Source organism: Prunus dulcis, chromosome 6 (genome assembly GCF_902201215.1).
Source record: "Prunus dulcis chromosome 6, ALMONDv2, whole genome shotgun sequence".
NCBI lineage: Eukaryota > Viridiplantae > Streptophyta > Magnoliopsida > Rosales > Rosaceae > Prunus > Prunus dulcis.
In genome coordinates this window covers 7,055,465-7,070,670 of record NC_047655.1, presented here as the reverse complement: position 1 = coordinate 7,070,670, position 15,206 = coordinate 7,055,465, and the positions used below count along the sequence as shown (strand labels likewise).

Below are 15,206 nucleotides of genomic sequence, written 5' to 3'. Positions count from 1 at the left end.
TCTAATGTCTAAGTTCTCATTACTTGTTCTACATCACAAGGATAAGAAGAGTGCAATTGAAACCCAGCACTTGGGATACGGGCCAATCTTACCCTCAACTGTGTTGACAAAAAAATACGCATCAATTGCGAAACATGTTTAACACTGTGTGTGATACGTCAATGAGATTTGAACTTAGTATCTTATCTAACAAAGGGTAAAACATAACATCATACAACATGACATGACACATGATGTCAAATTTGCGAATGAATTTGAGTTTATATTTCTAGACAAGATAAGTTGAGAAGTCGTGTTTGAGTTTAGAATAACTTCACAACAACAAAATATTGCCTGGTGACGCAAATGCACAAGCCGATTAGGTTTGTGTCCATGACTTCCAAGTTCCAAAGGTCCATCCATACATGCTCACTTGTGCATAACAAGCCCTGAGATTAAATGGCTTCACTCGCCATTTTCTATTTTTGATACACAAGTTGAGCTGGCGTCTTCAATGGCGGATATGACCCTTTGCTTATCAAGTTAGTCAATCAATGCTATCTTCATGCGTGCATCTTTTCTTTCCTCTGATACGTATCTTGCATGCGTAGCTATATTAGAGGCAGCTGAACTAGATTTTAGGTGACGTTTTTCAGCTTCTGCCAATTATATATAACCTACTCACAGCAGAATCGTGCTTCCTACAAAACCATTTTACATCAAGGTCCAATATATTAGTTTAGAAAATTTTATGATTGCAAAATAAGCATTTCTAGGGCATTTGATTTTGTGAAAAATAATGAATCAGATAAATTAAAGTTCCTCTCATTATTTTTCGCCAATGCAAAATACAGGGGCACAAAAAATCCGAGACCATCCGATTGAAAGGCAGAAATGCTTCCATGAGCTTGCCATACTGCGTCGGACTATGACAAAGATTAGAGTTGAAATCCTCGTCCAAATGTGAATTAATTGGGGTTAGACAACTTTTAATTGATGATTTCATGCAAAACTGCAATTTTGCTTTGCATCACTTTGAGCCAGCCGTAAGAAATGATGATGTGCTACGCAAAATACAACTCTAAAAAGTCGTGCCCAGTCTTCACTGCAAACTCAAGCCAACGCCAATGCTTCAGGATGTTAAAAGGATGTTTTGAATGAGTATCTAACCAAAATATAGTTAGAAATAATAATTTGGTCAAAACAAATGGCACCCAAATCAAATTATAAAATATTGGCAAATAATGCCTAGTTTCTCCTTAATACTCCCCTATAAATATCATTTTGAACCCTGCCCTTCCCATCTATCCTTCAAGTGCTCAAAGTACTAGTAAATCACTAGAAGGAGTAGATCAACATACACAGTAGCTAGAAATGGCAAAATTAAAAGCGTCTTATATATTAATGGCTCTCTTTGTAGTGCTCATTGCTATGGAAGCCACATCTGTTCAAGGCCAAGGCAATGGAAATGGCAATGGCAACGGCAACACTGGCAGTGGCAACGGAAATGGGAATGGGAATGGTAATGGCAACACTGGCAGCGGCAACGGAAACGGCAATGGGAATGGCAATGGCAACACCGGGAGTGGCAACGGCAACGGTAATGGTAATGGCAATGGGAATGGAAACGGCAATGGGAATGGTAATGGAAACGGAAATGGTAATGGAAATAGTGGAAATGGCAACGGTAATGGCAATGGCAATGGCAATGGAGGCAATGGCAACGGCAACGGCAATGGGAATGGCAATGGTGGCAATGGAGTCAATGACAGTACAAACTACGACGTATTGCCACCACTAGAATCTGGACAGGAGCGGTGCCAGTGCAAAGCACTAGGGGCCTGTTTCTACAAGACCCTTGTATGTCCACCAGAATGCCCTCAGAGAAAGCCCAAAAACAACAAGAAAGAAAAGGGTTGCTTCGTTAACTGCGGTAGCAGCTGTGAAGTCACTTGCAAGGGTAAGCCTCCTACCTTGGTTACTTTAATGAGATATTTAGTGATATACCCATTTCTAGCACTAATATTATAAATAAACCCTACACAATTGAATTCCTATAAACAAACCCAAAAAATGATAGCTAACCTTATTGAATTTAATATTGATTATTAAATTACTTTGATGCCCTATTGAGTGCTTGGGGTATTTTTATGAGATTTTGGGGTTGGGCTTGTTTTAAGAAATTGATGGCAGTTTTGTAATTTATAAGAAGTTAAAAGCTTTTTTGTTATGTTGTAAATGGGCTTTGGGTGTGTTTTTAAAGTCCATTTTATATAGGGTATTTTTATAATTTGGGCCCCCATATTGGGTATAATAGTGAATCTCCCTACTTTAATTTGATATCTCAATTCTGGCAATACTTGCACAATAAAACTACCGAGACTACATTTACTTACCACATTTAGTAAGGAAGTGATAAATATGTAGTTAGTAGATGTGCTACAAATAAAAGTCTTTACTAATAAACTCCACTGTGCTAACCTTTTTCGCAGTTAGAAGAAACAACTGTGACGGCTATGGCTCTATCTGCTACGACCCTCGGTTTATTGGTGGTGATGGTGTCATGTTCTACTTCCATGGAGCAAAGGGAGGAAACTTTGCCATTGTCTCAGACGATAACCTCCAAATCAATGCACACTTCATTGGGACTCGACCACAAGGAAGGACTCGCGATTTCACATGGATTCAGGCCATCTCAGTGATGTTTGACACTCACACCCTTGTCATTGCAGCAAAGAGGGTCTCAAAGTGGGATGACAAAGTTGATGCTCTCATGGTAAAGTGGGATGGTGAGACCATTAGCATCCCAACTAATGGAGAAGCCGAATGGAGGACTAGCGACGAAGACAGAGAGGTGATAGTCGAAAGAACCGATGACACTAACTATGTAAGAGTTATAGTCACCGGGATCGTGGACATAGCCATTAGGGTTAGGCCTATTGGAGAAAAAGAAGACAGAGTTCATCACTACCATATACCAGATGATGATACTTTTGCTCACTTGGAGACACAATTCTCATTCTCCAATTTGTCTCCTCTTGTTGAAGGAGTTTTGGGAAAGACTTACAGGCCAGGCTATGTTAGTCCAGTGAAGAGAGGAGTTCCAATGCCATTGATGGGTGGGGAAGACAAGTATAAAACTCCATCACTCTTTTCACCTCTCTGCAAGGTGTGCAGGTTCCAAACTACTACTCAATCTGCAGGGCTTGCAATTACAAGTGAAGGACTTGGTGATCAATACTGATCAATTTATATGGTCATCACAGGAAATAAACACCGTTTCTTAGTTGTTAAAGTTCAATAATCAAATGTATCATCTGATTTTAGATAACTAAAATATTCTGTATTACTTAAGTGATGTTTTTCTTGATAGCCGTGGTCAGTTGGCTGTTGAAATAAAAGAGGTTTATTATGTGGTGCACTTTTAATGAAATTCTAGGCTATCTTCAGTGGATGAACTACTTCGATAGTAAGCCTAAGGAAAAAAAAAATTTATCATTCTTCTGGCATCAGCAGCAAGGAGCTCAACAACCACACCAGGCGCAGAATCAAAAATATGCAAACCCAAGGGAAGATCATGGCTCATAGCAGCCAAAGAATCAGCAGCAAAATTCTGCTCACGAAAAATGTGCTTGACAGAGCAACACCACTCCTTCTGAATCAGCAGATAGCAACAATTGATAATGCTAAAAAGAGGATGAGTATGGCTGGGAGGATTCAACAGAAGATCCACAGCAGACTTAGAGTCACATTCAACCTCCACAGTACGAAACCCATCTTCCCAAGCTAAATGGAGCCCCCAAAAAATTCCCCAAAGCTCAGCCTCAATCACAGACCCAACACCCAAATTAACAGAAAACCCTTTAATCCAATTACCAGCATGATCTCTTAACAGACCCCCAGCTCCAATGTAACCACGAGCATGCTTACGACTACCATCAGAATTAACCTTACCCCTCCCTGGCAAAGGGGCTTGCCAATGGAGATAGACTACACCCTGATGAAGAGGAGCAGAGATAGACTTAGTGGCATTAAGCCAATCCTTAACATACTGCAGAATCACCTGCTGCGGCTCAGAGGGGAGCAAGAAACCATGTTCAAAAACAAACTTACAACGCCATTTCCAGATGAACCAAAGGCTAACAGCAAACACCAAGTTCCAAGCCAAACCAGTCATAAAAGATCTCTTGGAATGCAGATTATGGAAGAGCCAATCATCAAAATTAGGAAACAAGACACTAGAATCCTCAAACCAACTGCCAAACTGGTTCCAAATTAAAAAGGAAGAACTACAACCTTTAAACAAATGCTCAACAGATTCAACAGGATAAATGCAACGAGGACAAGAAGTAGAACCTGCCATACCTCTACGGTGCCTTTGAGCATTAGTAAGGAGTTTCTTGTGACAAAGAACCCAAAGGAAGGTCTTAACCTTCGGAGGCAAATGCAACCTCCAAATAAACTCCCAATGCCAATTAGAACCAGCCTCAATTGGACAAAGTAATTGATAGGCAGAATTAACAGAAAAGTTTCCATTAGAAGTAAACCTCCAAATGCACATGTCAGGGCCACTGTCAATGAAGCCAGCATGAATACTAGTAATCATCATCACAATATCAGGAGGGAGACACTCTTGAAGGCAGGTGACATCCCAAACACCCTCCTCCATAAAATCACTCACATTCAAATGGAGCATTTCTTCAGACAAATCAATGAGAGCATGACTTATAAGAGTACCACAACTCAGCCAAACATCAGTCCAAAACAAAATGGAATCGCCAGAACCTACTCTCCATTTAACACCAGAGGGAAGAAGCTTGGCACCAAATAACACACCCCTCCAGCAGCTAGAGCAACTACGAAACTGATGCTCATTAACAGACAACATATCACAGTTTTTTAAATATTTAGCCCTAAGAACTTTGGCCCAAAGCCCTTGGTCATTCTGAAGGAGTCTCCAACCGGATTTAGCCAACAAAGCTTGATTCATCCAGGCAGCCTTTTTCACTCCCAAACCACCAGCGCATTTGGACTTACACACAGTTTCCCAGTTCACAAGATGCACCTTAGCCTTGTCAACGGCATGCCCCCAAAGAAAATTCTTATTTAACTGATCCAGCTTGGAACAAACAGAAGCAGGCAACATAGCAGTTTGCATAGAATATATAGGAATAGCAGAGGTGACTGATTGCAATAACGTGAGCCTGCCAGCCATAGACAAAGTGTGGCTTTTCCAAGAAGAGAGGCGTTTTTTAACTTTATCAATAATTTCCTGATAAGTATCTTTGGTAACTCTAGTGTGAATTATCGGAACACCAAGATACTTACCAAGGTTATTAGATAAAGGAGAACCACTAATAGAGGCAATATTCTGAGCTAAAACAGGACAGGTATTAGGGGAAACACAAACCATAGACTTTTCAAAACTGACCTTCTGACCAGAAAGGGAGCAAAAATCATCTAAACACTGCTTCATCACTACAGCCTGCTCAATAGAAGCCTTCCCAAACAAAACCAAATCATCAGCAAAAAATAAATGAGAGATAAAGGGCCCTCCTTGACAAATCTGCACAGTCCTCCAACTCTGGTCAAGAACCTTTTGCTGAATTATATGGGAGAGCTTTTCCATACATAGAACGAAGATGTAAGGAGAAAGAGGGTCTCCTTGACGTATACCACACTTAGGAGAGAAATCAGCTGTTAACTCACCATTTAAAATAGCTTTATAGCGCACAGAACTAATACAATGCATGATGAGCTCCAAAGTTCTCCCTTCAATACCAATTTCACAAAGAACCTCTCTAATAAAAGACCAACTTAAACGATCATAAGCCTTGGAAAGATCAATTTTCCAAGCAATAAAACCCTTTTGACCTTTCGCAACCTTGAACTTATGAAGCATCTCCTGAGCAATCACAATATTATCAACAATATGTCTTCCTGGCACAAAGCTAACTTGAGTGGGGCTAACAATTTTAGTCATAATAGGACGAAGCCTAGAAACTAAAATCTTAGAGATCACTTTATAGAGAGTATTGCATAAACTAATAGGCCTAAGTTGAGCCATATTCAGAGGCCTTTCAACCTTAGGAACCAAAGCAATTAGAGTATCATTAAGGTGCTCAGGAAGAGAAGCTTTGCCGAAACAATCCTTAACAAGAGAAAGGATATCCTTAGAGCAAAGATCCCAATACTTTTGATAAAAAAGGGCAGGAAACCCATCAGGTCCAGGTGTTTTCAACCCACCAATAGCAAATAAACTACTATGAATCTCCACATCAGAAACCTCACCATTTAACCTTGTACACTCAGAGTGCTCAAGCTGAGGAAAATACTGGGGAAGAAGAGAATACTCACCAGATAAGCTAGTCTCACTGAACAGCCCTTGAAAATAGTGAGTAACAATTTGTTTCATACCTTCTTTCTCAGAAATCCACACCCCAGCATCATTAGTCAACCCTTCCAATTTATTCCGGCGTCTTCTAATAATAGTAGAGAGATGGAAAAATTTTGTATTCCTATCACCTTCCTTAAGCCAGGTGTTTCTAGACTTTTGCAACCAGAACATCTCTTCTTGATCAAGGATGAGATTATACTCTGAAGTCAAATCAGCTTCCAACTGACTAAGGAAAGGATTAGGCTGCAAACATAAGCTTCTTTGAATACCAGCAAGCCGAGCCAAAATCTTTCTTTTCTTCTGAAAAAGACACCCAAACACCTGCTTATTCCAACGTTGCAGAGGCCAAATAAGACTAGCAGACTTCTGAGCAGCATGACCCGTACCAGAATTCCACAAACCAGAAAGGAACTCAGAAAAACTAGGATGACTTAACCACATAGCTTGGAATCTGAAAGGCATAGAATCCGTAGCAGGAAGATGGTTGGAAAAAAACTTAACCATGATAGGACAATGATCAGAATTCACTCTCGGAAGGTGAGAAAGGGGAGCTTCAGAAAACAAGAATCTCCAATCAATGTTACAGAGACCTCTATCAAGCCGTTTCCAAATAACATCATCTTCACCCCTTTTATTACACCAGGTAAAATTAGCGCCAGAAAAACCCAAATCAATAAGATGATTCCTATCAATCCACTCAATAAAATGCTGACCACCAACATCCAAATTACCACCAAGCTTCTCCTCACCACAAACAATATCATTAAAATCCCCAAGCAACAACCAAGGTAAATTACAAACAGCTGCCAACCCATCAAAATACTTCCACAGAGAAGTTCTCACATTAGCACACGGACTGGCATACACCACTGTTAGCAACCACCTCTTAGCATCCATAGTAATTAAAGCAGTAATGGTTTGACTCGAATGAGCAACAACATGTAAGGAAACAGAATTACCATTCCAAAGAAGCCACACACCCCCAGAAAACCCAATGGGATCCACAATATGATAATGGGAAAAACCCAAACTCTTAGCAACAGAGAGGCCACGAGAACCACCAATTCTAGGCTCAAGCACAGCAAAAACATCAATACCATAAGCCTTTTTCAAGTCCCTAATGGTACTAGCACACTCTACCTTACCAGCACCACGCACATTCCAAGAAACAATTATCATAAAAATGATATGAAAGAATAGGACCAAGAGAGGGAAGACCTCATCAAAGAGCAACCTGCTCAGCCTCAACATCAGAGGCATCAAAATCAATTGACATACCAGCCAAATCAACTGCATTACCAACTGAATCATGCTCATCCTTGCGGGAACCACTAGCGTTAACTAAATGAGACTCACCCTCATTCAGCTCCATTTGACCAATATCAGGAAGCTCTGGATCATGCAACACTACATTAACACTCCGAAAATCCGCAGGCAAAGAGGCAGCATCCATATTAAAAGAGAACAAGCCCTGAACATCATCTTGCACATCCAAACCTCGAACTTGCGTACCCACTACTCCAACAATCAGAGTACCACAAGTATGCCCACCCCTAGGCTTCCCAGCACTTTTAGACCCAAAACCAGGCTTCAAACCCACAATATTGTTCTTCTCCAACTTGGCATTAGTAATGTCTTTCAAAGGTTTTTTGAAAACCCACACCTTAGAATCCTTAGCATGAGTATTTCTCTTCCCAGACTTAGTAGACCCACTAGCGGGGGTAGCCTCTTGCTTTATAGACTTACTAACCTCATACTTAAAAGGATTCACAACCTGCTCATCTACAGCCCTTTGAGTATCATCACTATCCAAAACAACAAACCTTGAACCAGAATATGCATTCTTAAAACCTCCCTCAATTTGAGGTGAAGCCTTAGTAGACTTAACACTAACAGATCCTTGTTCTTTCTGAAACTTCTTCTTAAAGTTCTTCTGCTGCAACAACATCCACTGGCCATGAAGCTTCGAAGAACTCCCATCACCAACCTTCTCAGGACTGAAAGCATCCAAATCATCCTCCTTAGCAGGAGTGTTAACCTCCATATCCTTAGCAATTTCAGCTTCAGCAGCCTGAGCCTTGGCTTTCAAAATAACAGGACAATTATCCCTACCATGCCCATAGCAGCCACATTCAAAGCAAACCAACTTAATCCCTTCATACACAACACCATAAGAACGACCTTCAACTTTAATGAAAGGAACAAGAGGCTTTGACAAATCAAGCTCAACACAAATTCGTGCAAATTTACCTCTCGCTTGGCTCATAGTGAGAGCATCAACCTTAACAGTATGACCAATCAAATTGCCAATTTTTCCCATAACATCCGGTCGGAAATACTCCACATTGAGACCATTAACTCTGACCCAAGCCGTCATGTGTGTAACACGCTCCTCCTTCGGATTAAACCCAGGCTTCCATTGTTGAGTCACAAGATATTGACCAGCGATTTGCCAAGGGCCACCAGTGAGCACATACTGCATATCCTCCTCAAGCAAAAACTTAACAATGAAATAATTGTTTTCCAAATCAATCAAACTCATCGGACCCTTCAGGGCCCAGCGATGAAGAAGCCGAGCACGAAGAAAATTATAAGTCAACGGACGACCCATAAGCTTGATGATCACAGAGGTTCTCCAAGGACGATATAGACAATCCTTAATTGATTCAGAGAAATTAATGGACGGAATATCCCCATCCATAACCACACAATCGCCATCACCAATGATCAGATGATCTTCAGCCATGCCAGAGAGACCAGAAACCTTGTCCTTGAAACTCATCGGAAGAGGAGGCACAGGAAGAGAAGAATCCTCACCATCGCTACCCCCAACATCACACATCTCATGGGTACGAGCTCGTTTCTCACCAATACACACACCATCTTTACCAGATCCACCAGATCCAGCAGAGAAAACGAAATTCGGCATCGGAGCCGCCACCGTGAACGGTGGTAGCTGTGGTATCCTTTCAATGTTCGCAAAAAAGGTTTTTTAGTCACAATCTTAAACCCACTCATTTTTAACTTCTAACTAAAACATTTAAAATATGTTAACATTTGTCGTAGTACTTACTACCGTTCAAATAGAAGGGATATCATAATTACACTCTCTAATTAGTGTAAATTTTCTCCTATCATCTTTATTTTATTAGTAATGGATATAAATTAGGGTGCTGTTAAACGAACCCTAAAATTAACTGAGTACACCCTACTACCAAACTATTTATTCAATTACGAATTTACCCTAATATAAAATGACCAAAAAAGATATATTGAATTGTGAAACAAATATAATTTTAATAAGTACACCATACTTATCATATTCAACCCTAATCAAACGTAAGCAAAAACCCTACGAATATAGCAAATTTAGCAATAACAATGGATGGTTACTATAATGCGAATTGGATGCATCAAAAGGAACATATGTCCAGAATTGATAACTAAGACATACAAGTAACTGCTTTGTGTCTGTATATCTCATAGTGTCCCATTTTGTCATTCTCAAAGACACAAAGCAATGAAACCAATCAAGATCGAACAAGCTTTATATTTATTTGTAATAGATTGTGCAAATATCCAATCTTATATGCTATTGGGTTTGTTATATTGATTGACATTCAATACCATCCTTACCCTGCTCTACCTTGAACACCATACTCGAAAATTTTTCTAAACTCGTCCCCATACTCGATTTATGTGCTTCAAACCTGACCCATTAGACTCAAAGCCCCGCCCCGAACACCATACTCAAATTACTAGTTGTATGGCCCACAAGCTCGAGCCACAATTGGTTTGCTTTCACTTCATATGTGTTTTCCTTTCCATAATTTTTATACACAAGTGAAACTCGTATCTTCAATGGCGGGTACCTTTTGCTCAATTATGAAATTGATGATTACTGACGACTTAAAGTAGCTTGTATATATTTTTCTTGTGAGAAGAGACGTATATATCATGCATGCCTCCATCTATCTATATTCTCAGTTAATTTAGGTTAAGGCTCACTAGTTTAATCTCAAATTAAAGGCAACCCAACTAGATTTCAGGTGACGTCGTTTAGGTTCTGCCAATCTTACATTACCTATATTATTCTACGTTTATGATACGTACCAATCAAATAAATTAGTAGGATATATGAGTGCAAAATAAGCATTTCCTGGCAGAGTCTTGTTCTTAAGTGATTTCACATTTAAATCACTTGTACAAAAATAGATAATTATATAAAATTCCTAGCTAAGATTATTCTTTTGTGCGTGCAAAACTGGGTCAATTTCCCCCTTTTTGAGCTTAAGTCCTTTGACCAGTTGACTGAATGTCATTAATCCACGCCAGCGTCTTCCTATGTAGTTGTGTGTCGTAAAAACCCTTTCCTTACCTTGAAAAAAACCAGTTTGCGTAGGACTAGCTTTGAGCATTTTACTAGTTGGGTATAATAAACTACTGCAGATTTTGTAGCGGTGGAGTATTATACCTGTAAAATATATATGGATTTTTCTATAACAAATATTGGTATATACATTGTATATGTGTATATATACTATGATTGAATTTCATAATTTTAACATTTGAATTGGTATGTTGTTCATGCGAGATTTTACATTTGAATTGGTATGTTGTTCATGCGAGATTTTGTATTTTTACCCAAAAGTACCACAAGGGACCAGTCGCTAAGGCTAACCCACCCTCCAAATTCACAAAGGATGAAAAAAAAAAAACCCTTATTCTTCAAAATGAAACTGTCTTGGTAAGCTTGTCATACTGCATCGGACTCTCAAGAATTGAGGCACCATACGCATAATATACTGCGTATGAAAGGTCTTATGATATATACACATAATATACTAAGAGAGTATGCAGAGAATCGGGCAGACGAATGAAAATTCCTCCTACAAATGTCAAGGTAAATGTATATTTAGGTCATAAGGTGAAGGATATAGATTAATTGGCGTTTGGCGTTTGATAAGTTTTAATGGATCTTCCATGCATTTATGCACGCAAATTGCAATATTCGGTTGAAGCACTTTGAGGCAGCCGTAAGATATGATGATGTTCTATGCAAAATAGCACACCACTAAAATTTGAAGCCTGCATGATTTGAGGGTTACTACAATCCTAAAAAGTCGTGCCACGTCGTCACTACAAACTCAAGCTAAATACCAAAGCTTCAGGTGGTTAAAAAGGAGGATGTGTATGGGTATCTATCTATCCATTTGGTAAGAACCAATGAAGTCTCCAAATAAAGCTATAAAACAATAGCCCAACATCTGGTGATCCTCAATGCTCCCTTATATATATCCCGTCGAACGTCCTTGGACTTCACATCTATCTCCTTCCTCTTCAGAGCCAATTATTAGTCCATCACCAGAAGGAGAAGATAAACAGACAGTAGCTAGAAATGGCTAAAATAAGAGTGTCACATATATTGGTGGCTCTCTTTGTGGTGCTCGTTCCCATGGAAGCCACATTTGTCTTGGGCCAAGGCAGTGGAAATGGGAATGGCAATGGCAATGGGAACGGTGGCAGTGGCAATGGAAATGGGAATGGAAATGGGAACGGTGGCAGCGGCAACGGAAATGGGAATGGTAATGGTAATGGCAATACTGGCAGTGGCAATGGAAACGGCAATGGGAATGGAAATGGCAACACCGGCAGTGGCAACGGTAATGGCAACGGGAATGGAAATGGTAACGGCAACGGAAATGGTAATGGCAACGGCAACGGAAATGGCAATAGCGGCAATGGAGTTAGTGAGAGTACAATCTACGACGTATTGCCACCACTAGAATCCGGACAGGAGCGATGTCAGTGCAAAGCACTAGGGGCTTGTTTCTACAAGACCCTCGTATGCCCACCAGAATGCCCTCAAAGAAAGCCCAAAAACAACAAGAAAGGAAAGGGTTGCTTTGTTAATTGCGGTAGCAGCTGTGAAGTCACTTGCAAGGGTAAGCCTCCTTAGTCACTTTAATTTGCTGTCTCAAGAATGATATGTATAGTACGCATGGTTTCTGCAATGATTTGACTCACAATAAAACTATTGGGGTTGCATTATTGATCATGTGTTACTAATTCCCTTTAATAAAGAAATGACGAGTAATTAGTCAGTAAATGTGCTACAAATAAAACTCTTTATTAATGAACTCGATTTTTTGCAGTTAGAAGAAACAACTGTGACGGGTATGGCTCTATCTGCTATGACCCTAGGTTTATTGGAGGTGATGGTGTCATGTTCTACTTCCATGGAGCCAAGGGAGGAAACTTTGCCATTGTCTCAGACGATAACCTCCAAATCAATGCACACTTCATCGGAACTCGACCACAAGGAAGGACTCGTGACTTCACATGGATTCAGGCCATCTCAGTGATGTTTGACACTCACACCCTTGTCATTGCAGCAAAGAGGGTCTCAAAATGGGATGACAAAGTTGATGCTCTCATGGTAAAGTGGGATGGTGAAGCCATTAACATCCCGACCAAAGGAGAGGCTGAATGGAGGACTAGCGATGAAGATAGAGAGGTGATAGTGGAAAGAACCGATGATACTAACTATGTAAGAGTTATAGTGACCGGGATCGTGGACATAGCCATTAGGGTTAGGCCTATTGGAGAAAAAGAAGACAGAGTTCATCACTACCATATACCAGGTGATGATACTTTTGCTCACTTGGAAACACAATTCTCATTCTCCAATCTGTCTGCTCTTGTGGAAGGAGTTTTGGGAAAGACTTACAGGCCTGGCTATGTTAGTCCAGTGAAGAGAGGAGTTCCAATGCCATTGATGGGTGGGGAGGACAAGTACAAAACTCTATCACTCTTCTCACCTCTCTGCAAGGTTTGCAGGTTCCAAACTACTTCTCAATCTGCAGGGCTTGCAATTACAAGTGGAGGACTAGATGATCAATACTGATAAATTCACACGATCACGAGAACAAACTTCGTTTTTTTAATTGTTTGCCATAATAAAGTGTTTTTTATTATGTATCTGGTTTTGGGTAACTATTTAAGCATTGTATATGTTGAATTAATGAATAACAAATGAGGACTGCAAATTAATCTTGCCCAGACATGGCTAAGGATGGACCATCAGCCAACAGGGTCTAGCTAGACATGTAGATTAGCGGTCTTAAGTTTGAACCCTTATGACACCGGGGTAATGTGTATGTGAGAAAACCACCTCCCATATACTTTAGATAATCGCTTGTACTAATTTAAAGATGGACCATCACATCTTTATTTGGGACATCAAACAATTTCTGAACAACACAGGCTGCAAAAGCTAGTCATTCTTTTAACACATTAAACACTTTTAACCTCAATTTTTTTTTTCTTCATGATTTAGAAATATATTAAGGGGACCTCGAGTGGTTAAAATTCTAAAAGTAAGAAGAAGAAAAAGGCTAAAATTTTGACTATTTTTGCTCACTATAATTGCCCTTAACAAGAGTGATCACCTAATAAGAGTTCAAATTGAGAGTATGATAAGATCACAAAAAACAATTGGGAGGCCACTCATGCATCTTCCACGTTGCAAGTTTGAATATATGCTATAGAGAATATATTTACTTGTATTTAACATATTACACAAAGTCCCTATTTATACTAGTACATGATATCTACTTAAGGTAGAAAATAATATAGACATGAATACAATCCGATTTACAGCAGGAAAGGCGGAGATTGTGAAGTTGACTTCCATGTGGGCTAGGAAAGGAAAGATGCGTTAACACAGCCCCCCTCCCCCCCGGGCAAATTGGGCGTCACAGGATGCACAAGTTTGGAAGACATATGCTGATGGCGTGATTTGTGAAGGGCTTTGGTGAACAGGTCCGCAGGTTGGTCGACAGAAGGAAACAAAGTAAACTTGATGACTTCCAAGAGCCACCTTTTCATGGACAAAGTGATAGTCTAACTCAATGTGACGTGTGCGGGCATGGAAAACTGGATTGGCAGCCATGTACGTGGTGCTGAGATTGTCACAAAGAGTTGGACCGGGAACCGAAGACGCACACCCAATTCATGAAGAATGGAGCATAGCCAAGTGGTTTTGGCACCAGCATGAGAGAGTGCACGATATTCCGACTCTGTACTAGAGCGTGAGACTGTGAGCTATTTTTTGGAACACCATGAGATGAGATTAGTTCCAAGAGTAATCACATATCCAGTGGTCGACCGACGAGAATCGGGGCACCCAGCCTAATCCGCATCAAAGTAGGTCGAGAGGCGAGTAGCGGCAGTTTGAGGAGTGAATGTGAGGCGGAGATCAATAGTTCCCTTGATGTACCTAAGTATCCGTTTGGCGGCAACAAGGTGAGAGGTGTGAGGAGCACTTATGGACTGAGCAACAGTGTTGAAGGCAAAAGATATGTCAGGGCGAGTAAGAGTAAGATACTGTAAACTGCCAACAAGCTTGCGATACTCAGTTGGGTTGGAGATGAGAGCACCAACAGAGACAGAGAGGGGAACCTTGGTAGCCAATGTAGTAGATGCAGGTTTGGAGTTGAGAAGATTGGCTTTCTGTAAAATATCATATGCATATTTGAATTGATTGATGTGGAGAGTACCATCCTTATGAAGAACCTGTAAACCCAAGAAATAGATGAGCGGACCAAGGTCTTTGATGTCAAAGTGGCCACCTAAAAGAGAGATGAATTGTTGGAGGTGAGTGGAATTAGTGTCAGTTACCACGATGTCGTTGACATATAGAAGGAGAAATATGGTATGAGACGCCTGTTGAAAAATAAATAATGAAGTGTCAGCTTGGCTCCGTGAAAAGCCCATAGAGAGAAGGACGAGTGAGATCAATAAAACCAGGGGGTTGAGCCATGCAGAC

The 15,206-nt window shown here is 40.3% G+C and overlaps 2 protein-coding genes across 2 annotated transcripts; both read left to right on the top strand.

Moving 5' to 3' along the window:
- The first annotated feature begins 1,353 nt into the window (after window positions 1-1,353).
- Window positions 1,354-3,223, top strand: LOC117630189. Its single transcript, XM_034362934.1, has 3 exons — window positions 1,354-1,444; window positions 1,745-1,939; window positions 2,472-3,223. Exons 1-3 carry the CDS (start codon window positions 1,354-1,356, stop codon window positions 3,221-3,223), a joined length of 1,038 nt encoding a protein of 345 aa, XP_034218825.1.
- Window positions 3,224-11,774: 8,551 nt separating this feature from the next.
- LOC117630188 lies at window positions 11,775-13,283 on the top strand. Its single transcript, XM_034362933.1, has 3 exons — window positions 11,775-11,862; window positions 12,124-12,321; window positions 12,532-13,283. Exons 1-3 carry the CDS (start codon window positions 11,775-11,777, stop codon window positions 13,281-13,283), a joined length of 1,038 nt encoding a protein of 345 aa, XP_034218824.1.
- Window positions 13,284-15,206: the final 1,923 nt, after the last annotated feature.